General features: G+C 37.5%; 1 protein-coding gene across 1 annotated transcript in view; it reads right to left on the bottom strand.

Moving 5' to 3' along the window:
* The window catches only part of LOC105060447 (NEDD8-activating enzyme E1 catalytic subunit), a 29,373-nt gene extending 22,463 nt beyond the window's left edge, over nucleotides 1-6,910 (bottom strand). The window contains exons 1-2 of the mRNA XM_010944163.4: nucleotides 6,646-6,910; nucleotides 6,401-6,564 (exon numbers count right to left, since the gene is read on the bottom strand). Of these exons, the coding sequence (XP_010942465.1) occupies nucleotides 6,401-6,564; nucleotides 6,646-6,747 (266 nt within the window). The 5' untranslated portion in view covers nucleotides 6,748-6,910. The remainder of the gene's footprint in view (nucleotides 1-6,400; nucleotides 6,565-6,645) is intronic.
* Nucleotides 6,911-16,104: the final 9,194 nt, after the last annotated feature.

The raw sequence follows: 16,104 nt of genomic DNA, 5'->3' as shown, positions 1-16,104 counted from the left end.
TCTCAAGACACAAAATAAAGCAGTCAAGTTATTGTTCAATTTTTGTCTGTTGCAGGGACTGATTTTAGCAAAATCTGGGTTGCCAAAGCACAATATATCTCAGCCTCTAAATAAGAAGGTCAAGAGACCACAGATATAAAGGCTATAACAGAGATGGCGTCCAGTATGCTTGAACACTAAAGTTCCTGCCCGCTGATGGAGTGGATTTGCAGCCTACTCATCCTAATCTGATTCTCATAAAGTTGACAGACACTTTTGCAGGAGATCTTGGAAAGTCCTATGGTTCACAATAATTTTCTACCAGTTTCGATGCCTCAGATAACTTTCCTTGAGCACCGACAATCATTGATTTGAGCATGGAGCAGGAGACATCAGATTCCATTCGAGCTGAATTCCGACTTGATGCCTAATATGATTTTACCAGAGTGTCAGTGAACACTCTTTGTCAAAGTCATGGATGGTGTTGACACTTGACATTTGTTCACAAATCATGATGCAAACGCCAACCTTGATAATGTAGTGTAACTTCCAAGGGAAAGAAGGCAATTATCCATCTTGCTCATTGTCTTGCTCAACTTTCAAGCCAGTTTTAATAGAGCAACAGGCAAAGGGGATCGTCAGGCTGATACCATCATCTAGAAGAGGAATCCATGTTCAAGAGCCAACAAGACTTGACCAAACAAAATGTATAGTGCAAGCCAAGAAAGAGATCCTTAGAAAGATTCTTCAATCTTCTTGGGGTTATTGAAGATTCTAGGAAAACAGGGTTAACAGATTGTTTGATGTTCACAATATCATCAAATGATCAAAAGACTAGGTGAACTCAAAGATTTACAAAAGCAACTGTATATGACACTTTGGTGCATTCCAATCTCTCTTCCTCAAAACTGTCAACTAGAAGGAAACAATGAATTGCTTGCATTCAATGGTGACAACACTTACATCAAAAAAGGCAACACTTTATTAATCAAATTCTCAAGTTGCAAATGTCTTGAGATGCCAATGGCCAGAATTGTATAGCTCAAGAGACAACTGTGGTCAATGAATTTACTCAAATAATCTGCAAGAAGTTACAAAAGCATGCATTAAAACTATTAAAGAAGAATTTAAGATTGAAGTTGTCATACTGTAGAAGAAGGCATAGGCCCACCTTAAGGAGCATCAAGAGAAAAAAAAAGCATTGCAATAGAGTCGAGACGTATCAAGGACTTGATTGGGACCCATGAAAGAGCATAATCTTCATTGAAAAGAGGCAATTCTTGCTTGAAATAGCAAATGCAGACCAATTCTTGACTACTCTTTTGGAACTGGGAAGAGATGGAATTTATGAGTATTCTGAGTTCTTGGAAATCTTGAAATACTTTGAGTTCTCGTAACTTTTAAGATTTGAAAGCTTGGATATAATCATCCTCTTCAAGTATAATAGCACTTCAAGACTTTGTCATTTATTTGATTGTACTCGCCAATCGCCATCCAATGAAGCAACTTTATAGGAGGCATTGCATTAAGCTTCTCGCATACTAAATGAGCCTCCCACTTCAAAGACAAACTAGTATTGCACCTTATAAACAACATTATAATGGAATGGAAAACAACGCTACATGAATGCTCATTACCAACACAGTCTTGTGGTACAAAACATCACAGCATATCAAAAAATATGCAGCATATGCAGCCTAGAAGATATATAATATATATGCATTAGCATGTAGATCTGTATCAGTCTCTAAGTGCTTCAAGATCAAATCCCATGAACTTCAAGATATCAATAATTCAGCATTATGCAACTCTAGTAGTGTAGACTAGGAATTATTAGGCATTCACTACAGTAAAGAAAGATTTGTCTCTACCATAGATTATGCTACTCCATAGCCATGTCCTTAATACTTCTTTGAGTGTAGCTCTAGTCTTTTTCTCCTAACACTCCTCAGTATGGGGTTACGCCTCCTTTAGATAAAGGGTGACGCCACCGTTCACAAACCGTCCCAAACCGGATGGTTCCGGCCATGCTGAACCATACAGACGGAAAACCAATCCAGTTCCAGCATACAAAACGGCACAACGGCCATCTCGGAGGGAGGGAGAAGAAAAAGAAGAAGAAAGAGAGGCGGGAGAGAAGGAGAAGGAGAGGAAGAGAGGGCTCCTGGCGCCCGCCAGAAGCCGTCCAAGACCATGCCGAGCGGCCTAAGGACGGTCGAGGCTGGAGGAGGGCCTCTGCCCTCCTCAAGTGCGAAACAAGGGTTCACTCCCGTTTTCCGTTTTTTTTTTGGGTTTTGCCATGTGAAGTCGGCAACTAGTTGCCGACTTCAACCAAAATGATTAAAAAAAAGACAAAATAGGCAAAGTCGGCAATTAGGTTGCCAACTTCGTGCAATAAAACCCAAAAGAAAAGGAAAAACAGGGGCGAACCCCTATTTCGCACTGCCTCCGCCCTCCTTCGACCTCAATCGCCCTCAAGCCCCTCGATGCGGGCTCATCGGCTGTCGGAGACGTTGCTTCAATGTCGTCGTCCATCCGGAGACCTCCGACGACCTCCGAACACTCGGTAAGGACCTCCTCTCTCTCTCTCCTTCTCTCCCTCTGCCCTTATCGAGCTCGGCAAGAGCTCGGATGGGCTCCAAAAGCCCTCTCTTCCTCTCCCTCTCCTTCTCTCCCCCCTCTCTTCCTCTCTTTCTTCTCCCTCTCTCCTTCTCTATCCTATCGGTCCGGCCCAGCATGGACCGATACATACCCGTACCGAACGTACCACCGACCGACCGGCCGACACAGGGTTCGATTCCGGTTCGGCGATTCTTGAGTGACGGCATTAATTTCAACCTCATCTTAAACAAATACTTTTGTAGTTGATCGTAGATCATTTGAATGCCCCTTCCAATTTGAATTCATAGCAACAATTTCTCAATCGTGTTCAATGTCTTAGAAGCAACATCTAAAAAGAATTGGAACTCAATAATTTGACTAATAAGGTGATGGAAACCAACACAACACATGTGGCTCCAAAATGCTAAGCATGCTCGCTCATGCAATCACACAATACTAAGATGGCATTTGACAACATTTCCAGCAGTGGCAGAACCAAAACTTTTGATGAGGAGGCAAACAATATTCAAAAAAAAATAATTTCAAGTGATTATTTTTAACAATCACCTTAGGTCATCATATATAACTTTACAACCCTCAGTTTATATTATTATATTAAGCAAATCGACAATTATCACTTGCAAAATATTCATATTAGAATTTGGACATGCATCTCGTACTTGGGAAATAAATATTTAATATGATCAAGCTATCATGGTTTCTATAATTTAATTTTAAATAACATAAATAGTGAAAAAACTAGGACCATGAGGAGACCAAATTTCTCATCATAGGAACTCCGATCACATCCATCCTATCTTTTATGCTATTGTAAATAGTAAATTACCAAACAAGAAAAAACAGAATTTAATAAGGACAAAATAATGACAAAAAACTCTTCTTCCCGCTGCTGCTCCACCAGTTTGTCAATACAAAATGCAGATTATATAGTTAAATAATAATATCAAACCTCATAATAGTGAAAGAAAACAAGAAACCAGAACCCTCTCCCTCTTGTTGCTTTCTTCACCTTTTTTGTGAGAAGAAAAAAGAAAACAAATATATATATATATATAGGAGCTTGAGGAGGCCTCTGCTCTTTTTCTCTTGATATAACTTTCCTATGGATCAAAAAGCATTAAACTTTCTCGTCAATCTTTGATCTTTCCTTCTTGAAGTTATGTTTATGGAAGAATTCATACTTGGTTGAAGTATTTGAGTAGTTCATTGGCATGCAAAATTTTGGGATGGGAAGAATAGAAGGAAAGTCCCTTAGGATATTTTTTCAAACTAACTTTTTATAATCTCCACCCATGCGTCCATGCAAATATGGATCGCCAACATTTAAATGGAAATAGTATAAAAGCACTGTAAAAAAGGTAACTAACAGAATTCCACAATCTCTAGAAACTGAAAAAGAGTCATCAAAAAACTGAAAATAGAAACCAAGATACCAAAACCATTTTTTTCCCTTGGTTTCTATGTTTTGGAAACAAAAACTGAAAACTAGAAACTAGAACTAATGCCAAATAGGGCTTAAGCAAGCCATATATGGGGTCCTGCAATGCTAAGTGAGCCGCCTGTTTAATCCATATGTGTTATGAGTCATGACCATATATAGGCAATGTGATGCAGCTAAGGGACCGCATATGCATATGTGGTAGTATGCACCGTATTTTAAAGCACTACTCTCTCCCATGCTTCCAGCAAAAGTGCCTAAGCTGATGCATTGATCCTTAGATCAAGATGAGTACACAGCAAATTCACCCCATTAAAAGGGTAATGAACCAAAAAAAATCAAGCATATATGATGCAGTTTTGATTAAGTCTTGAAACCTATTGTATTGCTCATAACATTCTCCAGAGTCCATCTTTTGCATTTTTTTCAGCACTCTAGTGGTTTGCTAAAATCAGTCCATACAAGTATGGTGAATGGAATTTAGCAAAAAGATAGGGGCTTCTAATATGGAATCAAAGTGAGTATGGTGACCAAGGTTGTCATAAATGGTGCCTAGGGAGTGCTTCCTATGCGCTTGGGCAGCCCCACTACCTAGGTGCCTCATATTTTCCAAGCTGCTAGGTTTTTTTGGTACATTCCAAGCTCCTAGGTTGGACGACAAATCAAGCATCTAAGTTAGTGTCTAGGCAAGCCTATGGCCATTTATTAGCCATTCGGTATCAGCTGAATGCCTATTTCTAATTTTATTGAACATTTTCAGCCACCTTTCTGCATAAATTTTAGGAAGTGAATTTGCTATCCATCAGTTTGAATTACGTTAATGGAGTAAACTTATGAAATCACTAAAGACTACTTTACTATCAAAACTATCCATTTTTAATCTTCGCTCATCCACCTAAGGACAAACATCTATCAAGCTAACTTCTCTTGACTTTATATCTTCTTCTCCATCATGAGTGGCAAGAGCATTATGGGCATTGAACAAGAGAAACAAGGAAATTTGGAGGTTGGATTTCTTATATTCGTGATAAATTAATCATACAAGTCTATTATACTAAATGTAACATATTTTGGAGATTTTAACTATAAGTACCCGCCTAGCGAGATAAGCATTTTGCCGAAGCATCTAAAGGAGCAACCATCTAAACCATATAGCAATTTGACAACATTGCTTGTGATGTCAATGAGACCACAGCCATTTGCCTCATCAATAACCATTTATATGGTGGTTAATGGGCCATTGATCTTTTATTTTCTACAGTTGCTAAGCAGCCAATTTGCATGACACAATCAAAGCTAGTATCTCAAGCTAGAGATTCTATATGCCATTCTTACCCCCCCAAAAGAAAGGAAATAACATGCGAGACCACCTAATCTCCCCACATACCGGAAACTATGGTGATTTCATCCAAGCCACAATTACATGGAGAAACTAGTGAATACTTCTTCAAAAGTTTGTCAGAGGCTTGTGTTATGATACTTCAACAACATGGTATCCATTTGTACATACCTTCTTTTTCATCAACTTGTGATCAAGCTATGTTAAGAAGTGACTAGATTGGTATTTATTGCATTGGCTAGTCCATAAGAGCATTACAGGTATTCCTAATTGAAGTGCCAATGCATATTTAAACAATTACCTCCAATGTCAAAATTTATGCATAATCTTCTCTTCTAACCACTTCAAGGACCACTGCAATGGTCTGAATTAACTCCCACCAGTTCATAGCACTTTTTGTTTTCTTCAATGCTCAGGTAAAACAAGAAATGGAAGGAACACCAACCATAGAAGAAAACAATTTATGGTAAGATCCCCTACAGGTGAAGGATGGCAAGTTAAACTGCTGAACATGTCTGTAAGGGATCAAACATGACTCTAATTTCAGTGAACTCACCACCTAACCACCAATTTAAACTTGTGAAATTTGGGAAAGGTATCTCATCATTGCAACTGTTTGGATTTGATGCTTGTAGAGCTAAGAATAGTATATGTAGCAAACATTAATACCATTGTTCTCTGATTCAGGGCCTTTCCCCCATATGCACCATAATTTCGAATTTTGGATGTTTGTTGGCCAAAGTTCCCCAACCAATAGGATTTGATTCTTGAAAATATATCAAAATTAGCGTTACATTCCTTTTTCTTTAGAGAGAGGTTGAAGGATATCGCTTAGCTATCCACAGCATTTCGATGCATAATGCCAGTTTCACCCAAAATTCTTACTTTAATGCTTAACCCAGTTTACATAACTAGGGAAAATAAGGTTTCCGATCGATCATCTCATACTCCGCACTGTTTGCATGACAACAAATGTTAACTAGATGAGAAGACAAAAGACATAGACAAGGGTGATTCCGTACCTAAAGAGGAACTGCCGATTGAGGTTGGAAACCTCGATGGTGTCCATGTCGATTACATCGATGTTCTTGAAGCCAGACAGAGCCAGGTCCTTGAGCAATTCGCAGCCCAACCCACCAGCCCCCACCACCAACACCCTCACAAACTCCCCGATCTCTTCCCTCAGCTAGGAAAACAAGCCCTAATAAGAGAAATCCACAGAGAAAGCATGGATTACAAGGAAAAGGCACCGAGATTGGGGACTCACAGTGGGGCTGTGCTCGAAGCCATGGCCGACGATGTTTCCGGGCCTGGCGAGAAGCTTGTCGAGATCTCTCCATCTTCCTTGCTCAGCCAAGGCGTTTGCCATTAGATCGGGTTCCTCTCAGAGAAGCTTCGCGTTCTTCTCCTCTGCTACCACCGAGCCCCAGAACCCAACAGGCTTAGAGTGTAGCGAAGGATGAAACCCGACCCTCCCTCTTCGGTCCTCGCTTATAAAGAGGACCTGGCGATGCTACGGACCGAAAGGAGTACCGGACTCCCTCTGGTCCTAATTCTTTGAACAAATATTTTTATTAATAGTAATAATAATAATAATAATGTGATTTGATTGCTTGAAACTCAATAAAGAATCCGAATCGGAGAGGATATCCTCCGGTATGTATGGTTCGTGTCCAAAATCAGGAAGGGATTTTGGTCTTTAGGAGAGAATATGGATTTGGTTTTGGAGATTAGGACGTTGTTGTTTTTTTTGCAAACAGTGACACATCAAATGTTGGGGAACAAAACAATAATTTATTAATAATTTTTTAAATAAAATATTTTATGATAAATAATAAAATATATATATATATATATATATCTAAAAATATTATAAAAATAATAATAAATATTTAATTTATATATAAATAAAAATAAATAAAAAATATTAGTCACCTGTAAAATGATTTTGGTTATAAAAAAAATCTCAATAATTTTTTTCACGTTGATGCTTATGCTAACTACTATAAATAAAAATTTTATTTTAATATATAAATAATAAAAAATAAAAAAATATCTTTATCTAAATCATACGTGATGTTTTTTTAAATCCATAAAATTATCAAGTATTGAATCTGAGCTAAAAATTTTAATAATTTTTTTCTATATAAATAACAAAATTATCTACAAGAAATTCATCTTCTATTTTATTGCAAAGCATTATTTTAATGATCCTCATAGTTGAAAATGCTTTTACTCATTGCCGTAGATACTGAAAGAGTTAAAATAAGATGAACTAATCTATCAATAAGATAAAAAATCTTCAATTTTTCTGTTTCTACTAATCTTTGATATAACTCAGAGAGAGATAATAAATTTTTAAGCCGTAGATGATTTGCTTTCTCAAAATCAAAATGTTTCAATTAGAATCTCCAACTTATTTTCTCTTAATCGATAAAATCAAAATATTGGTACATCAAACCGATCTCAAGATACGTGGCATCATCATGTGCGATCATCAAAATATTTATCTCAAAGCATAAGATTGCGGTGAATTGGTGATTGACTGAGATCAATCTTTTACCGACCTAAATGAGTACACATCAACAATTCTGATATCTAAAATATCGAGAGCTTCAGATAAGCAATTAACCGATCTACACTGAAGCACATCGGTCAATAGCTGATGTCCACTACTACATTATCTACAACACTTATTCTATGGAGTTTATCTACAATCTCTATAATTAAGCTACAGTTGGCCACGATCTCTTATACAGCTAACTGCAATCTCATACATAACTGTTAAATACAACTAAGTATAAGCTGTCAGGTCAGTTAAGTATGATCTCATTTTCAGCTAATACATACAGCTATGTTCTAGCTCACTCACAACTGGCTATAACCATTTAACAAACTCCCTAACGGCCTAACAAACTCTATAACAGCCTCTTCGGTTTCTCTATAAATAGAGAGTCAGAAATCCTCCGAAAATAAGTTCTGAGTCCTGAAAAACTATAGTAAGACTTTATCGTGGGAACTTTGCTAATTCTTGAACAAGGACTCTAGTTTCTGCCTAGTCTAATCTCTCTAGCTTTAAATAAACTCTCTTCTTATGCTTTACTACTCTTTTTCACAATCTATTTTCGGGCACAAAGCTGACTTAAGCATTAGAGGATCAAGAACCAAAGGATCTTCATCCAATTTTTTGACTTATTTTATAGGTTTTTCTGAAGACGATTTAGATCAGACTACTACCGACCTCAAGCTCAATTTCTTTCGATCTGTCCCAATTTCAGATTTTGAGCCTTGCAGCAATAAATTGGTACTAGAGGAAGGATCGCTCACTAATTTTTTTTATGGAAAAGATAGTCAAAGTACGGGTACAATAATCCTCTTTGTCCCCTCCAGAAGGGGTGCCGGAGGTGCTACAACAGCAATCGGTTACAGCTGATCTCCAATAGTTCAATCTTCTTATTCAGCAAGTTCAAATCCTGACAGCAACTGTTCAATAGCTTCAAAAGAAAGAAGAGCAACCATATATAGAAGCTCCTCCTTCGAAGGCTGTATTCCAATACAACCATCAACCAGTCCGTCAAGATGAACACCACTTGATGATGAGGCTGACGGCGAATCTGTCCCCAGCAATATAAAAACTCAAAACAGAGACGATCTGGAGTACAAGATTCAAAAACTTAAAAGGCACCTAATGGAGATCCAGATAGGGGATCGATCTCAAGTTAGAGATAACTTTAGCCTCCGATCTCCTTTCCCTCAAGAAATCCTGAATGAATCGATTTTGTATCGATTCAAGATACCTACAATTGAGTCCTACGATGGCTCCACTGATCCACTGGATCATATTAAAGGCTACAGAGCTCTCATGGCCTTATAGGAGGCTTCTGATGCTCTACTGTGCATCACCTTTCCTGCTACCCTCAAGAAAGTAAAGAGGATTTGATTTTCTTGACTCCCCCAAGGGTCCATCTCTTTTTTTGAGCACTTTGGGAGGCTATTTGTTACTTACTTTGCCATTAACCGACCTCACTTGAGGTACACGAACAGTCTCTTTTCCATTAAGCAATAGGAGGGAGAAGGCCTCCGAAAATATATGGCTCGCTTTAATACAGCCACTCTGGAAGTGAAAAACTTCAATGACTTCGAAGGAATCGCCTGATCTTCTCTTTAAACAAGAACTTACCAAATACCTATGATGAGATGCTCGATCGAGTAAGGAAGTATACTCAGACCGAGGAAGAAGAGGCCCTCATTAGGCAAGCAAGTAAAAATAATAATAATAATGGAAAGAAGCAATCGAGAGAAGATGAAGCTCGACCAAATAAAAATGACTCCGATTGACCTCAGAAATATCTGAGGTCAAAAAGCTCACCTCGGCATTTTGACTCCTACACTCCTTTGGCTGCCCCTCAAGCATAGATTCTAATGAAAATCAAGGGAGAAGGCTATCTCCGAAAGCCAGAACCAATGAAGGATCCCCTAGAAAAAAGAAACAAAGAAAAGTACTATTGCTTTCATAGAGACCATGGTCACAACATCGAAGAGTGCAGGTAACTTCAGGATGAGATAGAGGCTTTGGTGCGCTGAGGTTACCTCGGTAAATATGTAAGGCCAATCAAAGCAAGTGAGTATCGACCTCGGACCAAAGAGAATCTTAAAAATCATAATCAACCAACTGCCGGGGGCATCGACATGATATCTGGTGCACTGCAGAAGGCTGGTGATTCAACCCCTAAGAGGCAAAAGATTGAAAATGTTATTTCTTTTTCTGAGGATAATGTAAAAGAGATTCAAACCCTTCATAATGATGCTGTCATCATCTCTAAGACAATAGCAAAATATGATGTAAAAAAAATTCTGAGATAATAAAAGCTCTATCGATGTATCGTTTTATGATGCATTCTCAAAAATAAATATGGTAGGTCAGCTGAAGTAGGTCAGCATTCCACTTGTCGGATTTTCAAAAGATTCAATGACTGTTGAGGAAAAAATTACTCTACCAGTTACAGCAGAGCAGGAACCAAAGCAGTCAACAGTACAGCTTACCTTTTTGATGGTAAAAGTCCCATTTGCTTATAATGCTATTCTCAGTTGATCTAGTCTTAATGCTCTTAAAGCTATTGTCTCCATGTTGGTGTGATTTCTGACTAAGGAAGGAACTAGAGAAATGTGTGAAGATCAAACAATAGCTTGGTAATGCTTTATGATTACCTCCAAGATGAAGCAACCCATGGAAAGCACACCAATTGATGTGTCAGATCCAAATGATGAGGTCAAAAAAATTTGAGGTGAGCCTGTTGAAAAGCTTGAAATCATTTCTTTGGGAGACGATCCAAAAAAAATAGTTCAGATCAGGTCAAATCTTAAAGCTGACTTGAGAGATAAAATAATCAAGTTTCTATGAGTGAATACTGATGTATTCATCTGGTCGACTTCTGACATGCCTAGTATTTCTGCCAACGTGTGAATGTTGATCTAAAGTTCAGACTAGTTCAGCAGAAGAAAAGATATTTTGCTCCAGAAAGGCAAAAAACCATTGATGAGGAAGTTGATAAGCTCCTGAAGGTGAGATTTATCAGAAAAACTCATTATCCAAAGTAGATAGCCAATGTTGTTATGGTCAAGAAGGCTAATGGCAAATGAAGAATATGTATTAACAACAAAGCTTATCTAAAAGATAATTTTCCTCTATCAAAGATTGATCAGCTTGTTGATGCCACTTCAGGCCACAAACTTCTTAGTTTCATGGATACTTTTTCAAGATATAACCAGATCAGAATGGCTCCAGAAGATGAAGACAACACAGCCTTCATCATCGAAAGAGATTTGTATTGTCATCAAATGATGCCTTTTGATCTTAAAATGCAGGTGCAACATATCAACGTCTTGTCAACAAAGTCTTTAAACATCAAATTAGTCAGAATATGAAGGTTTATATTGATGACATACTGATAAAGAGTACTGAGGAAGATAGATATATTACCAATCTAGAAGAAGCATTTGAAGAACTCAGGAGGTATCAGATGAAGCTTTATCCAAACAAGTATGCTTTCGAAGTGATCTCAGATAAATTCTTTAATTTTCTTATAAATCAGAGAGAAAATAAAATAAATTTTGAGAAAATTCATGTATTGTTGGAGATGAAGCATCCAACCACCATTAAAAAAATCCAGCAGCTCACTGGATAAGTAGCGGCTCTTAGTCGATTCATTTCTAGATCAGCTGAAAGATGTCTTTCATTCTTCAGGACATTGAGGTAGATTAAAAATATTGATCAGACAAAGGAATGCCAAAATATTTTTGATGATTTGAAGAAATATTTGGGCTATGCACCTCTACTCTCAAAACCAGTTGAAGGAGAAGAATAATACATGTATATATCTGTCTTGTCCAATGCTGTTGGCTCGGTGCTTATCTTGGAAGACAGAGGTATTCAAAGGCCGATCTATTATACCAGCAAATTATTGTGGGATGCTGAGATCCGATATCAAAAAAATAAAAAGATGATATATGCTTTGATTACATCGGCCCGGTGGCTTCGGCTTTACTTTCAAGCTCACACAGTTATAGTGCTAATCAATCAACCACTGAGATTGGTACTACAACGAATCGATACTTTCGGTCGAATTGCCGAATGGGCCATCAAACTCAGTGAGTTTGATATTCAATATCGATCTCAGACTACGATCAAAGGTCAAGTGCTAGCTGATCTTATCATGGAATGCACTATTCCTAATGATGGATCGACTCCAGAAGATCTGAAAGATGGCGATAATAATTCATTTTGAATCCTACATATGGACGGTGCTTCAAATTCTCAAGGAAGTAGTGCCAGCTTAATTTTGGCTAGCTTGGAAGGGTTCATTCTGAGCAAATTCATAGGTTCAATTTCAACACTTCAAATAATGGCACTGAGTATGAAGTCCTAACTGCAGGATTAAAGATGGTAAAAGAACTCAAAGATAAAAAGTTAAAGATTTTCACCAACTCATAACTTGTCGTCGGACAGATACGAGGCCAATTTGAAGCTAAAGACTCTATGATGGCTCGATATTTGCAAAATATAAAGAAATTATCTAAAAACTTTGAGGAGCTTAAAGTACTCCAGATACCAAGGTTGGAAAATGCTCGAGCTGATGCTTTGTCACATCTTGCCACGTTGAGATTCTCGAAACTCAATCAAAAGGTTCTGATTGAGCAAGTAGAAAAGTCAAGTATTGAAGTACTCTTTATTCTTCAGGTCGATCATGAACCGAGCTGGATTGATCCCCTTATGGATTATATGATAAAGGAAATCCTACCTGACGATCCAATCAAAACTAGAAGTATTAAAAGACAAGCTCCATGGTATGTTCTCCAAGAAGATCAATTGTATAAAAGGTTTAATTCACTTCCTTTACTTCGATGTTTGAAATCATCTGAAGCTAATTATGCACTTCGAAAAATGCACGAAGGAATATATGAAAATTACTTGGAGGGCAAATCACTTGCTTACAAAGTGATCTGGCAAGATTATTACTGGCCAACTATCCAGAAGGATACAGCTGATCTTGTTAACAAATGTGATCAATGTCAAAAGTATGCTAATATCTAACATCTGCCTGTTGCTGAACTCATTTCTATTACTGCTTCATGACCCTTTGTAATTTGGAGAATGGATATATTGAGACCTTTTCCAGTGGCAATAGGTCAGAAAAAATTTTTAATGATAGCTATTAACTATTTCACTAAGTGGATAGAGGCAGAACTGCTAATCCAAATTATTGAGAAAAAGATACAGAATTTTATCTAAAAATTCAATATGCCGATTTGGTTTACCTCAAGTAATTATTACCAATAATGATCGACAGTTTGATAATTCAAAGTTCAAAAAATTTTATTCCAAACTTTATATTGATCATCGACTGATCTCTATTAGGCATCTACAATTGAATGGTGAAGTCGAAGTCACAACAGAACTATCCCTTAATGATTAAAAATAAGACTCAATGAAGTAAAAGGACTATCGGTTGAAGAACTTTACAGTGTTCTATGGGCCTATCGAACTACTTATCAGATTTCAATAGAAGAAACTTCTTTTAAACTTACCTTTGGTATCGAAGCTGTGATTTCAGTAGAAATCGACTTACCATCTGATAGGATAAGAAACTTTCATGAGACCATAAATTTTGATCGATTGAGAACCGATCTAGACCTTCTTGAAGAAATCAGAGAGCAAGTCCATATCAGAATAGCAGCCTATAAGCATAAAGTTGCTAAATACTATAATGCTCGAATAAAGTCGAAGTCATTCCAAAAAGATGATCTCATCCTGAGACGAGCTGAATTTTCTAAGCCTACAAAATAAGGTAAACTTACTTCAAATTGAAAAAGACCTTATTAGGTCACTGATGTTATTCATCTAGGGGCTTACAGAATTGAAAATCTAGATGGATCTTCTATTTCTCGTACTTGAAATTTTGAAAATCTCAAAAAGTATTATCAATAAAGATGCTCCAAGAAGCTTATTTTTTGCACATCATATGTTGTATAAAGAAGTATAAAGTTCGATCTCTGAATTGATAGAGCTCCGAAGGGTATAGAGATAAGATCTTCTGATCAATGAAGTCCGATCTCCGAATCGATGAAGCCCTGAAGGGCATGGAGATAAGATCTCCTGATCAATGGAGTCTGATCTTTGGATCGATAGAGCTTCGAAGGGCATGAATATAAGATCTTTTGATCTATGAAGTTCGATCTCCAGATGAGTAGAGCTCCAAAGGGTATAGAGATAAGATCTTCTGATCAATGAAGTCTAATTTCTAGATCGATAGAACTCCGAAGGACATGGAAATAAGATCTCCTAATCTGTGAAGTCCGATCTCTAGATCGATAGAGCCCCAAAGGACGTGGAGATAAGATCTCCTAATCAATGAAGTCTGATTTTCAGATCGATAGAGGCTTGAAGGGTACGAAGATAAGATCTTCTGATCTGTGAAGTTCAATCTCTAAATCGACAGAGCTCCGAAAGATATGAAGATAAGTTCTCTTAATCAATGAAGTCCAATCTCCAGATCCATAAAATCCAGAAGGGCATGGAGATAAGATCTCATGATCAATGATGTCCGATCTACGGATCGACAGCTCCGAAGGGTATGAAAAAAATCTCTAGATTGATGAAAATCTGATCTTCTGATCGATAATGCTCTGAAAAATTAGTATGGAGTTAAGATCTCCTGATCAATGAAAAATTGAATTGAATATATTGTCTTCAGATCAAATGATGAAGTTCCATCAAATACTAATCTAAGGGTCGAGGTTATCTTGAAGTCCTTGAAAATCTGATCTATCCTCTATATCGGATAAAGAATACATCTGGTTTGTTCTTATTCCATTGAAGATCCAATCTTCAGATCAGCAAAAGCCGAAAAGTAAAACATCATGATCGATAAACACCCAATCTCAAGGAGCATCTTATCTTGTTCAATAGAAGATCCGATCTATTCAAAATTTTTGTCAAATCATAAATATCAATCTCTGCATTGAGCTTATGTTAAATTGATCCTCGGATCAAATGAATATTTCTAAAGGCCAAGATCAAGCAATGATCTCTGGTTCAAATCTTGAAGTTCTAATAAGAACCCGATCTATTCTAGGCCACATCGAATGAAGGTACATCTGAACCTTAATTTTAAATCAATTATTAACTGATAAGATTTTCTTTGTTCAGTTCGGTTGAACTATGATCTTACAAGTTATATACAAAGTTATTTTACTTTGAAAAATATTATGATAATTTGTCTAAGTGAAAGAAATAGACAACTCAAGTCGAAAGACACATTGAGAAATTTACTTTCATTGAGTGAAAAGGAAATTACATTTCAAAAAGACCCACATCGGGTCATTATAGAACAAAAAGCCCATGTTGGGCCGATACATCTAAAGAAGAAATAAGTTACAGGATAACAATAGGAGCTTCAAAGTTCTTCTTGATTGGCTCTTCTTTAATGTGCTCCGGCTCCTTAGCGGTCTCAGTAGTAGGGGGCTCCACAGGAGTGACTTCAGTATTGGAGACCTCGGTCATAATGGGAGGTACCACTATGCTTGGTTCTACAGCGATAACCTCGATAACCTCCCGATCTGCCATCTTGACTGGCTCTTCAACTGCTTTGGCAGATGGTTCGGGATCGTCTTTGTTGCCCATTTCAATGGCTATCTTCAGAGTCATCCTGAAAATATCGACTTCAAAAAATAGTTCTTAATCAGATTACGGCATTGAGAGAACCTGTAATCGTATGCCCCCTCGGAGCTTTCAGTCACTTCCTCCTGAAACTCTTTGGAGGCTTTGTATAGCTTCATTGTCATAGTCGCCTTATCCTGCTCCTTTTTGACCTGTTTCTTCAGGGCTTTTATGGCCTTCTCATCAGCTTCATTGGCTTTCGTTGCCTCCTACAGCCTTGGCTCCAGCTCTTTATTCTTCTCAGCCCTCAAAAATTTTTATTTCCTATTCATTAATCTTTCGCTAAAGGACTAGGAGATTCTGATTCTTTTCCTTTAGTGATGTCACCTTCTCTTCGAGCTGAATTTTGAGTCCTTCAGAGTGTTCGAACTCCTTCTCTTTCAGCAATCTTTTTCTCCTCTTGGAGGATTATCAAATTGGCACCATGGTTTCATTATTTTTCAGTAGATAGGCCATGTTTTCATACATGACCAGAAAGTTGACAGCAACCTACAAGATGAAAGTCCAAAT

Source organism: Elaeis guineensis, chromosome 7 (assembly GCF_000442705.2).
Source record: "Elaeis guineensis isolate ETL-2024a chromosome 7, EG11, whole genome shotgun sequence".
NCBI classification, from domain to species: domain Eukaryota; kingdom Viridiplantae; phylum Streptophyta; class Magnoliopsida; order Arecales; family Arecaceae; genus Elaeis; species Elaeis guineensis.
Note: the sequence above shows the minus strand (reverse complement) of the source record. Positions and strands in the feature narration are given on the sequence as shown.